The sequence below is a fragment of the Pteropus medius genome, unplaced genomic scaffold (assembly GCF_902729225.1).
Source record: "Pteropus medius unplaced genomic scaffold, Ma_sr-lr_union100, whole genome shotgun sequence".
In the NCBI taxonomy this organism is placed as follows: domain Eukaryota; kingdom Metazoa; phylum Chordata; class Mammalia; order Chiroptera; family Pteropodidae; genus Pteropus; species Pteropus medius.
Genome location: NW_024350925.1, coordinates 1,366,624 through 1,379,376, shown reverse-complemented (window position 1 = coordinate 1,379,376; position 12,753 = coordinate 1,366,624). Strand labels below are relative to the sequence as shown.

General features: G+C 42.5%; 1 protein-coding gene across 1 annotated transcript in view; it reads left to right on the top strand.

Moving 5' to 3' along the window:
- Positions 1 to 12,753, top strand: part of KIF4A (kinesin family member 4A) — a 69,469-nt gene that overhangs the window by 1,685 nt on the left and 55,031 nt on the right. Inside the window, exons 2-3 of the mRNA XM_039841729.1 lie at positions 982 to 1,148; positions 1,356 to 1,450. Coding sequence (XP_039697663.1) covers positions 1,078 to 1,148; positions 1,356 to 1,450 — 166 coding nt within the window. The 5' untranslated portion in view covers positions 982 to 1,077. The remainder of the gene's footprint in view (positions 1 to 981; positions 1,149 to 1,355; positions 1,451 to 12,753) is intronic.

Sequence of the window (12,753 nt, the reverse complement as noted above, 5' to 3'; positions counted from 1 at the left end):
TTTGCAGTTCGGTGACATTTGCAAAAGCAGGATTTTAGGAAGACTAAACAGAAATGGATTGAGAGGGAGAAGGACTAGGATGAGGAAGGCCAATCAGGGAGACTCTGCCTGGTTTTTCAGACTCAAAGTTATATGGGCCTGGACTAGGCAAGTAGCCGTGGAAAGGAAGAGGAGGCAGTGGCTTTCAAAACAATGACTAGGACATGGTGATGGATGAGATTCGGAGGAAGGGGTGGAACCGAAGGTGGATCTGAGGTTTCAAGAATATTAATGGAAATGGAGGAATAGTGGAGAGATCGGCGTTGCTGGGAAGAAGATGGGTTTGGTTTGTAACTGATTTCAGAGTGTAAGTAGCAGGCACCTGTACATAAGAGACTAGAAATTAGGGCACCGAAGTAGATTTGGGAGCCACGGAATAGTAAAACCACAGCATACTGAGGCTCGAAGGGACTTCGTGATCATCCGGTTCAGTCTCCAGAGGCTCCGAGAGGTTTTAACTTGTACAAAGCGTCCCGGGTAGACACAGTACCAAGCTTAGGACTCCATTTTTCTGGCTTCCCAATCCGGTGGAAACTACCATGCTATCTCTGCTAGTGAAAATGAAGTCTAAAATGGTCAGAGGCATAGCGAGAAACAGGTTCACGCAGAGGAGGAAGCAGTGAAGAGAAAGCGCACATCGGTCCACTGGCCCGGCGGGCCTTGGGCCCCCAGGGGGACCCCATCCATCGCTGCCCCCACCTCTGGAGATCTTTGCTATCTCCAGTATCAGCTGGTGCTCTTGTTCTGGAAGCCCCTCCTGGCGGTTGGAGACCTCGGTTTGCAGGGATCATACGATCGGAGATTTGCTCGTTAAAACTAACATTTTGTCCGATTCCACGGGAACATCAGGCACCGTTTAAAAAAAAAACACCAATTCTTATATTTCTGACGAAGTATTCGAGGTGTGAATCTTAAAGGAATTTTTTTCTCTCTCGGAATTAGATTGTGGGACTCACTGAGAAGGCCGTTTTCGTTGCCCTGGATACCGTTTCCTGTTTGGAGCAGGGCAACAACTGTAGGACCGTGGCCTCCACGGCGATGAACTCCCAGTCATCCCGGTCTCACGCCATCTTTACCATCTCCATAGAGCAAAGAAAGAAAAGCGACAAGTAAGTTACAGTGTAAAGGGTCAAGATGTTTAACGTCAGTTCTACTAAAGTCGAACGTCAGGTCGCTTCTTCCATTGATTTGACAAAGCACCTGCCATCCGCACTCTGAGCACTCACTAGGATGAGAGCGGGCAGGCCAGCTTTGATCCTCAGCTACCCTCGAGCTCGCATGCCACTCTCATCTGTGGCCTTCTGTCGTTATCACAGGAATAGCAGCTTTCGCTCCAAGCTGCATCTCGTAGACCTTGCTGGATCCGAAAGACAGAAGAAAACCAAGGCCGAAGGCGATCGTCTCAAAGAGGGTGAGAATAATCAAGGCCACAGCTGGCCAGAAAAACTCCGAGTACTCTCATTGGTCTAGTTGCTGTCTCGACTGGGCTAGCTCAGGTCACATTCTCATAGTACGTACAATTCAAGCTTGAGGCTGATTTCAGAAATAGTGAAAAATGATTTCTTTCCCTTGCGCTCGTTTTCTAATTCAGGTCTGAGATTTGGATCTGGCCCTTGGTTTGCTTTCGTCTGCTCCAGGCAAGTTTTAGTTTTTCTTTTGTTGTGTCTGACTCCCGACTGCTTATGATTAAAATCAATATCCTGCAGTATCCGCTCGCCCTCCCAGATGTTGTCACTGACAAAGCTCATCAGCATGGCTTCCGTACCTTCACTGAGGTTGTTGGATGTAAACGGTGACGTCGCTAAGGCTAGAAGAACCCGTGGGATATGCCGCTAGAGACTGCGCTCTAGCATGATAGCGACCTGGTAGTGTGCATGCTGCGATGATGGGCTTTGAAACGATTAATTAACCTCTCTAACAGAAATTAACAACCAGCTTCCGTTTGTCAATTTCCTCCTTAAGGATCTCATAAAAGATTGCGCCAGGTGCTTCGCCAAAATCCAGATGCTCTGTGCCTACCATCTTTCTCATAGCTACCAGCTTAGTAACACTACAAAAGAAACAAGGATTAGCCTAAATTGACTTTCTTAGTGAATTAGAGCTGGCTTCCAGTGCTTACTCTTCTGCTTCTAGGTTCTTGCAAGCCACCCCTGTAATAATCTGCAAGATTTATATCAAACTCACTGGTCCGCAATTCATGGAATTAGCGTTTACCTCTTTTGTGAAAATCCAAATTACATCCGCCCCGACTTCCGGAACATCCTCGTCCGCCGTTTCTCTAAGATCATCGACATGGCTTCAGCGTTCTCATTTGTGATGCCCATCGGCTTCCTTGGCTGTAATCCATCTGGCCCCAGACAGTTGAACTCTTATTAAAGTAGTTAAGTTCTCGCCTGCTACCTCCGCGCTCACATTGGGCTTCGGTTCCCTCGGGAACTGAGAAGGCAGAAGCAAAATTAATAATTGAGGGATTTAACTCTTTGTCATTTATCATTGCACTGGCACAGGGCAGAGACCTGTTTCTTCCTCGTTCAGCTTTTTGTTCCGAATGTTTTTAAAAGTGCCCTTTTTGTTCTACGTTTGCACTTTGAGATTTGACCTTCTCGGTACTGTTTTTAAAGGTTCTTGTGCCTCTTTTATTTTTTTTAGGTATACAGTCCTGAGTTATTTTTTTAACGGTTTCGTTGAGACATAATTCACATACCATAAAATTCACCCGTTTCAACCGCACACTTCAGTGGATTTCAGTGTATTCACAGTTGTGCAGCCGCCATCGCAGTCTAATTTTAGGACATTTTCACCCCCTCCCAAGACGCTCAGTACCCATTAGCAGCCACTCTCCATCCCTACCCCTGCTCGAACCGTAGGCAGCCACTAACCTATCTCTCATATAAATATAATCATATAATGTGTGGTCTTTTGTGACCGGCTTGTTTCACCTTTAACTACCTACATCTCTCGTCGCTATCCCTTATCAAGTTAAGGAAGCGACCTTTTATTCCTTATTTGCTAAGAATTACATATTTTTGTATATTAAATATTTTTATTATTATCATTTCTGCCTACGGCACCTGGTCTTTGTAGGTGGTCTCCCATCCAGGTACTAACCAGGCCCGACCCTGCTTAGCTTCCAAGATCAGACATATTTTTAAAATAAGAAACGAGTGTTGAATTTTATCATTCAATGGGAATTAATCATCACGTAGTTTTGAATGAATTGTAAAAATAAATTTTCTATCATCGAGTCACCGCCGATTGACCATGATAAATGATTCTTTCTGTACATTGCTGGATTTCATGTACTAGTTTTCAGTTTAGGACATTTATATATCTGCTCCTACGAGAGGGTGACCTCTAACTTTTTTTGGTATGTGTGCTCTCCTCGTCCAGTTTTGGTTTAAAGGCGTTGCCAACTGTATTAAATGAGTTGGGAAACTCAGTTTTTTTTCTATACTCTGGTACAGTTTATATAACAAGGGAATTATCTCTTGAAGATTTGATTTTATATCTTGAGCCAATTTTGTTAATTTATATCTTCTTAGAAAATTATTCATTTTGTTTAGATTGTCAAATTTTTTGGTATAATATTATATATACATTTACTTTATATTTTTCAATCCCTGTGTCTATAATTATGTCTCTACTTTAAATTCATTTGTCTATATATCTTCTCCATTTTTTCATACTTGACAAATTTACTGATTATTTTTTTCCTATTTTATTTTTTTACTCTCTATTAATGACTTCTTCCTAGGTTGCTTTATTTTGTTATATTCTTTTTATTGCTTCCAGAGTTTGAAAAGTTAGTTCTCTCTTTCCACTCTTTCTTTTCTCGTTTTAAAGCTTTTCAAGAATATTCAAAAGAGGTCATGATGGTATAATGATCCCCACCATGTACCTGTCATGCAGTTTTAACAATGACTAAATTATGACCTGTCACAGCTTCAATCTATATCCTAACCACTTTCTCCCTTCAATATTATTTTGAAGCAAATCCCAGACATATTGTTGATTTATTTGAATTTATATCTGAAAAAATGAATTCTTTAAAAATATAATTACCTAAGATTAATAATAATGCCTTAATATCATCAAATATCTAGTCAGTGTTCAAATTTCAAATAGTCTCATTGATTTTATTTATTTGGATCGGAATCCAAACAAAGTCCACACATCATTATTAATTGATAGGTCTTTTAAGTCTCTTAATCTATAGGTACCCCCTCCATCTCTCCTCACCCCTCAACTTCCTGGACATTTTTTTATTGAAGAAATCAGGTTGTCTTGTAGAATTTCTCACAGTCTGAATTCCACTGATTGCATCCCCACGTAGTTTTAACATGTTTCTCTTTCCTCCATATTTCCCACAAATTGGTAGTTGGCTCTAGAAGCTCAATCACATTCGGGATCAGTTTTTTTGTCTTATTTTTACGTGCCGTTTGATTATCTCTCTTTCCGTGGTATAGTTCACTTATTTTCAGTCATCCTTTTCTAGAATGATATATTTAAAGCTATACATTTTCCTTTAAGCACCACTTGGATGTACTCTTATAATTTTGAAAAATAGTACTCTACTCATTTTTAAATAGTATGACATTTTAAATTTTCTCTTTAACCTAAGAGTTATGTAGAGGGCGTTTCTATGTATTCTTTTGTTGTTAGTTTCTGGTTTATTACATCATAATCAATGAATGTGTGTGATTTCTGATTTTTGAAATTTGGCCTGAATCTTGTTGGATCTTTGTTAATATTCCATGTGTATTTGAAGAGTGTGTTTTCTCTTGGATATCTAGTCGTGTACTATAACTGTCGGATAAATTTGTTAATTGTATTATTCAGATCCTCCGTGTCCTTTCTTGTTATTTACTTAATATGTTATTTTCTCACAATATGACCGAGGATTTGTCCATTTTTCTTTGTATTTCTTTGTTTATGTGTTCTATATTTTCAAGCTATGACGCTAGCTGCGTAAAGTCTCAAGGCATATATCTTCTTAGACTACATCTATCTTGTCTGATTAATACTTCTTCACCTACTTAATCTTTGTGAGCCCTTGCCTGCTATGTCTTTTTGCATCCCTTATCAAAACAATGTAGCATGATTTCATTCATTCATTCATTCATTCATTCATACCAATCTGATGTTCTCTTTTACCAAAGGGTTTTATCCTATATATTTTTATATCTGTGTTTGGACTTGTTCCTGCTGTATCACTGACTACTCGCCCAATGGTCTAGTCCTACTCTGGTGCCACAAGCAAGTACCGTGGCTGTTGTCCCATGGCCCCCTCCTGTCTGCTCAGTCCTCTGCCCTGAGGTCTGCACTACCCTAGAGTTGGTGTCACCATTTTCATAGCAGCTCTCTCCCGTAAGTTTTTTCTTCTGTTAGTCTGATTCATCCGTTTTCAATCTCTCAGGGATTTTGCGGTTTCAGATCCACAGTGATAGAGTCACAGGCGGGTGGTGGCTGTCTTACTCGGCAACATCTTCAGAGGCTTTTAGGGACTCTCAAAGGAACTTTAGTCAGTTGCATTGAAGGGTTTCGCACAGCACAGTTCAGGTCGCCCGTCTTGGCTTCAGAGTTTCGGTTTCCTCTTTTGTAAAATGATGATCTGAATATATGCCCCCCACACGGGTCATGAGGATTAAGTAAACTCATATGTGACGCTTGGAACATAATTCTTGGTGTATAGTAGCCTCTTCGTAATTACTAATTGCATCTTCTGTGTTTTTACTTGCTCCGAGTGGTGGTTAATGAGGAATGTGGGGACCTTACTGATGTTTATAGACAAGCTCGACTGAGCTAAGACTACTTGGAGCTTATAGGATGCTCGTCAACATTTGGAGTGGCCTTCTAAGGTGGAAGGGGCTTACGGGGGTGATAGAATTAAGTTTTCTTTAGCTAACAGAGTATTCCCAAAGCTAAAGCCCCGCCCCCACCCCACCCCCCCACTTTCAGAGAATGATTTTCTACCTATTGAGAGCTAGGAAAGTTGCTAGGCCCTCTAGAATATTTTCAGAGCATGGATATGGCCCATCGGGATTTTGTTGCGTGTTGCAGTAGTGGGGATGGAGGAAGCGGGGCGTACCGAAGTGTCAGATTTGCTTTGCGAGGCAAAGAAGTTTATGACCGAATCACGGATGAGTCTTAGATCAAGTGGAGATGCCAACAGCCGAAGGGAAACTAGTGAACAAAGAAGGTGCATAGGAAGCAGACAATAGACAGAAAGACGACGAGTTTGACTTTGGACGTGTCACATTTGGAACGCACATCAGAAAAGTCCGGGAGGCAATGGGAAATTCAGAGTGAGAGCTTCGAAGCAACATCTGGGCTGGCGAGAAATGTGAGGAATCTCTGAGGTCGCCCAGGCGAGTTGTGTGAAGAAAGACCAGGTAAAGACAGAGCCAACCCTAGCTTTTTGTGAGGAGCACTGATTTGGAAGAGTCCAGGGCAAAGGAGCAGATTAAGGAGGTCGAGAGATGCAGGACAGTAAGCAGTAGCTAAAAACCAAGAGAAGAGTTTCTGGAAAGAAGGGACCATCACCTGTGCAGATGCTTCAGCGTGATTACGTAAGAGGAGGACTGAGAAGCGACAGATGGGCTTGTCCACTGAGGTTTTGGTGACACTGCCAGAGCAGCGTCAGTTGAGTGGGTAGTAAGGAATCAGGGCAGTTCGCATCAGATCGAGGGGCAAATTTAATGACCAGTAGGACTGTGGTGTTTGTCCGATCCATTGATTTCCTTATTCCTGTATCCGTTAACAAAACGTGGTGATATTTTGCCTGTTTCTAAACTTTTCATAAGTGGCTTGGCAATGCATGTGTTCTTTTGTCGCTCCTGTCTCTGCTCCATGTTGTTTGAGGGATTCCTCCATCTTGATACATACAGCTCTGTTCTAAGTTTGTTTTTAAACTAGAGTCTTGGGTTTTCGTAGCGTAAAATCGTATCGGTAAAAAGAAAAATGATCTCTTTGCCAACATTTATTCCTGTCATTTAATTCTCTGATGTTTTGTTTATTAGCAAGAAGGATGCCGAAGGATACACCCTGGGCTTGTAAAATTGCTTTCTTCCGGGGGATCTAGTTTCTGCTTTTAATTGGATTGGTTTTAGTGTTTTAATATGTGAAACGATAATTGGTACTGGTTTGGGTAAATGGTATTTAATTCTTGGAGCTCCGGAAAGTCTTTTTTATGCTGCACTTTAATCTCCTTGAGTGATCGTTTTTATGTTCAAGTTGCCTGTTTCCTTCAGCAATTCTGTTTCATTAAAGGCCTCTTCTAAGTTTTCTGCAACTTCCTCTCTTTGGCTTCTGGGTCCCCTCACATGTATTCTTATTTTCCTTTGTCCGCTCATCGGGGCTCAAGTCTAAACCAGGGCGCCTTAAGTCATAGCAGCTGTGCGAGTTCGTACCCATGAGTCAGCACTGTAGAAGCAGCCATGTCACAGCCTTGCGACGCCTCAAGAGGAGGCCTGTGCGTACTCTTGTTCCCCGGTGCCATCATAGTCTCAAGTTAGAGAGAACCCAACCCAGCTCCTCGGTGTCCTGTAGGCTTTTGGCACCCAGGGCAACCGGGCACACTCACACAGGCAATGTCGACTGTGCCCTCGGAGTCCCCAGGGTCCTGTGGGCCAGGCCTTCGCCAGGAGCCACGTCCACATCTTTGCACTCTGGCTCTGCTATGTGACACCCAGGGCCTGGGCCCTGAGTTCTCATCTGTTCCAGAGATGAAAAACCCTGTGTCTCAGACCCACGCCGTGACTTCTCTCTCTCAACACCTGCTTGGCTCGTGAACAGAGTAGATGGATCAGACTTGAGAAAAAGGGGGATCTGGGATATCTCTAACCTACCATCTTCCCCAAATCCTTCTCCAATTTTAAAGTATACTGCCAGATTCCCATACAGGCATGAGACTATTCATTTTTCTAAAGTTTTCTAACTTTTCTACTAAGTGTTATTATCAGTTTGATGAGTGAAAAACGGTATTTCGTTTTCTTTCCTGTAGTTATTGGTAACGTTAAACATACTTTTATATTTATAAACCATTTATATTCTGGATCAAACGACCTATTCAAGGTATTTATCTCCTTTTAGTCAGTGTGGGTGTACATTTCTTAAGGTTCTCTATTTTTTTGTTGTGACTTTGAATATAAAACATATTCAGCTCACTGCCAGATTATAAATAGATTACAGATGAATAACAGATAGATGATTCAATTGAAATATAATAGAGCATAGAGAAAAATCCACCAACCGTAATTTTACAGTTTGATGAATTGTTCACAGTGTGAATACACCCACGTCACTAGCACCCGCATCAAGAAACGACATGACAGGCATCCCGGAAGTGCCACTTGTGCCCAGTTCAGTGTCCGTTTTCCCCAAAGGGAAACCTTTGTGTCTGGCTCCCTTCATCCAATGTAAGGTCGCTAGAGAGAATAAAGCATGCCTGGTTAAACTTGAATTTCAGATACATGACAAGCCATTTCGCATGGAACATACTCATGTTAAAAATGATTCATCATGTATCTGAAATTCAAATTTAACTGGATGCCTGTATTTTATTTTTCTCTTGGCTAAATCCAGTAACTAACTCGGCATGATGCTCATGAGACTCATCGATATTATTGCCTGCAGTCGTGGTTCATTCATTTTCATTCCTGCAGCGGGGGGCGTTTGGGTAATTTCCGGTGTGGGGCTGTTGTGAATAGTGCCCCATCCTTGCACGTGGCTTTTCGTGAACACGTGTACGCAAACTCCTTCGGTCCTGAGTCCTGCAGCTGCTACCCTATGCCTTCCCTTTAGAGTCAGATTCCTCAAAAAAAGTTTACACTGCTTAGCAACACGTGTGATTTTCACTCGGTTGCATTTTCCGGGGAGAGGTATAGCACGCACGCAGAAAACTGCATAATCGCGCATCTCGTTTAATAAATAATCATGACGCGGACGCCCGTGCAGCTATCACTTAGGTTGCAAAGCAGGACATTTCCAGCAGCCGTGTACGCCTCTCTCAGGCCGCGACCCACTCCCTTCCCCCTGCAGGCGACTACGCCTGACTCTTGCGGTGGCGGTCCCCTTGCTCTCCTTGACAGTGCTGCCACCTGCGTACACATCTCTAAACAGCATGATGCACTTTTGTCTATTTTTAAACTGTGCGAATGGAGTCATACTGCATGTCACCTTCTGTGTCTTACGCCCTCCGTTCGGCGTTGTGTAGGACAGACTCGTAGCTCCTTCACTGCCACTTCGGTGTGGTGTCCCTCGGCGCGCCACCGCCGCCGTTTGTTCTTTCTGCGATCGATGGATGTTTCAGTCGTTTCCAGTTCAGGGCTGTTATCAACGGTGCCCTTAACGAACATTCTAGTCCATGCATCGTGATGCGTATGTGTAAGAATTTTCTGGGGTCTGTAGCTAGAAGAGTTCCTGGGTGTTATGGTACAATACACACGCACCCACTGTCTTCCAGAGTGTTCCATTGTACAAGAGGCCCGGTCACTCCACATCCCCCAACACTGTTTCGTGAGAATTTAAATATCTTGCCAATCTCACAGTGTGGAGTGAGCAACCATTGTGGTTTTAATATTCATTACCTTGATGAGTAAAAGGATTAATCACCTTTTCTTATGTTAATTAGCCACGAATCTTTTCTTTTCCATAAAATGCCTCTTCTGGTCTTGCCCATTTTTCTATTGTGTCTGCCTTTTTCGTCGCGATTTCTGTAGATTCCTGTCACCGTTCTGTTCTGTTCATCATGAACCTGTCCACCCCACATATTTTGCAGACACCGTCTCCCTCGTGTCTGGCGTGTCTTTTTACTTTCTTTTCACTTATGACTCTTTTATTTTCTGTGTTATTTAAGTGTACATCAGTACGCTTACATCCGAATACGTAAGCTTACGTATTAGTCTCTGGGGTTTAATATTTGTTTAGATCTTTAAATGTAAAATTTATAATGAAAAACACAAATTTTAAGTGTATATTAGCTGGGTTTTGACAGATGCGTGTACCTAAGAGCCTATAACCTAAAGCCTTGTCATGATATGGATCACCTCCCTCCCCAGTCCGTCGCCGCTGTACCAAACCTCACAGCATCCTCCTTTTGCATTGTAATTCTTTACTTGTCCATTTCCCCAGTACGCTTTGAGTTCCGTGCAGGTACAGACCAGTTCTTATTTTCCTGCCATGTGTGCCAGGCACAGTGCCCGGCACACGATAGCTGTTCATAACCGTTTGCTGCGGCCGGATGAATGAACATCCATCCGCCTTCCTCATCTCTTACATCCAAAAGGTCACTTAGCCATGTCATTTTATGTCTTAAATACCTTTTTCATTGTTCCAGCCAGTCCTTAAAGGTCTCTCACCTGAACTGTTAAAGGTCTCTCACCTGAACAGTTTCAAACCTCCTACGTGCTTTCTCAAACAGCAGTTTTTCTACTCCTAAATCTACCTTCCAAATACAGTCTTTCTCAAATCTGAGCTTGATCATGTTTACCCCTCTTTCAAACAGAGGGACACTCTTCTTTTTAATGAAATCTTATACTAAATTCCAACAGTTGGCATAAACTTTAAAAAGATTTTAAATTCACGTACATTTATAAGTTTATATTTGTATAATTGAGTGAGTCGATCTTTAAACAATAAGAATATTATAGCTATTTTTATGATTACGATTCCATTCTTTATATTAACTCGCATATCGTAACATTTTTCATGCCCAACAAAGGACTCGTATCTAGAATATGCAAAGAACTCTGAAAACGCAATACAAAAAAAACAGTCTAACTAGAAACGGGCAAAAGACATGAGCAGGTGTTTCACTAAAGAGGAAATACATATGGCAATAAGCACACGGACAGATGCTCAGTGTCCACAGTCATTAAGGAAATGCACGTGGAAAGCACGATGAGCCGTCTGTCACTGCACACCTCTCAGCTTAGCTGGACGAAAAATTAGTGACAGTGCCAAATGCTGGCAAGCATGTGGAGAGACTAGACCTGTCATACATTGCCGTCGGGAATGTAGAAAGCTACAGCCACTCTGGAAAACAGTCCAACAGTCTCCTCAAACTGAACACGCCCTCACCATACAACGCAGCAATTGCGCTACTGGGCATTTATGGCAGACAGTGTGTATGTCCACGCAAAACGCTGCACGTGACTGTTCATAGCTGCTCTGTCTGTAATAACCCCAAACTGGAATCGACTCGAGTATCCATCAACAGGCAAATGGTTAAACAAACCGCGGCGTGCCTGTAAAAACCGGTGAAGTCCGAATGAGCTCTGGGGATTGTGCCAGAGTTTTGTACTGCACTATAGCTATGCCAGACGTAACCCCAACTTCTTCATCTTTCATCAACATCTACTCTCTGGGAAAATGGGCATGGCTTTTGTTACATTTTCAGAGAGGTCTATGACCCCAAAAGTTAAAAAACCACTGCCCCAAAATTGCAGGAATGACTTACTGCAAGCATGCAAGCATGCAGGATCCTCTGACTAATTTAGCATGATGCCCTCAAGGACTATCCATGTTGCAAAAGGCAGCGCTTTCTTCTTTTTTATAGCTAGATAGTATCCCATTTTATATATATAGACATAGAGGGCATATATATCTATTCTATATACATACGTAGATATAGAGAGAGAGCATACACACACACACACCCCACATTGTGTAATATCGCATTATACACCACATCTTTAGCCATTCATCCACCCATGGACACTTGGATTGAGAAACCGTCTTTAAATCCGTATCATCTTAACACCTCGAGTTCCACGTCCACTGGGTCCTTCACGACTGACTGTGATGCTGTGGTGAGCGCGTGAACTGAGTGACTTCCTCTGGCGAAAATTGTGCAGGTAATTATACCACGATAGCACATGAGTACAAGCTCATGTGCTATCGTGGTATAATTACCTGCACAATTTTCCATGAGTGAGCATGTGAACTGGGAAAAGGTCTAGTGCAAAGCCACAACCTTAAATTACACATCGGCAAAACATTCAAACATATGCACAAATAACGTAGGTATTTTTAAAGACTGCAGAAAAGTTAATAAACCTTGCTGCACGAGATGTGTGTCGGTGGCTCCAGTGTGTTAAGATTTGGTATATAATACATTGGAGTGAGCCGTTTACCTGCAGTTTTAAAATAGTTAAAATACTTTTAAATGCTGATGACGGTTGTACAACGTGAGTGTACTTAATGCCACTGAACTGTACAATTAAAAAACGGTTAAAATGGTAAGTTTTACGTTATGTATATTTTACCACGATAAAAAATAATTTTCAAACAAAATCCAAATTGCGATTGCAGAAACAGGGATTCCCCGGAACACGATAGGAAAACCACTGCCCTCTGGGATAAACACACATGCCTGCGCACGACGTATCTGTCATACCCTTTATGACCTGCTCCTAGCTGTCCTCTGGCCTCACTATTTGTCACTCTCCGTCTCACAACTTGCTCCGTATTTACGTTGAGCCACCTGTAGGTCCCGAATGTACAATGCTGTCCCACAGGCATGAGCGGCCTCCTCAGCCCGGGTGCCCTCACCTCCTTCTCACCCTTCCCTCCTCCGATGCCTTTGACCTTCACGATTCAGCTCAAATTTTCAGTTCTTCTCTGACGCCTTCCTTTACCTTTCCAGGTAGACTTTACCACCACTTCCGCCTATGAGAACCCATTTTTACGATACGTATCTCTTCCTTTGACATT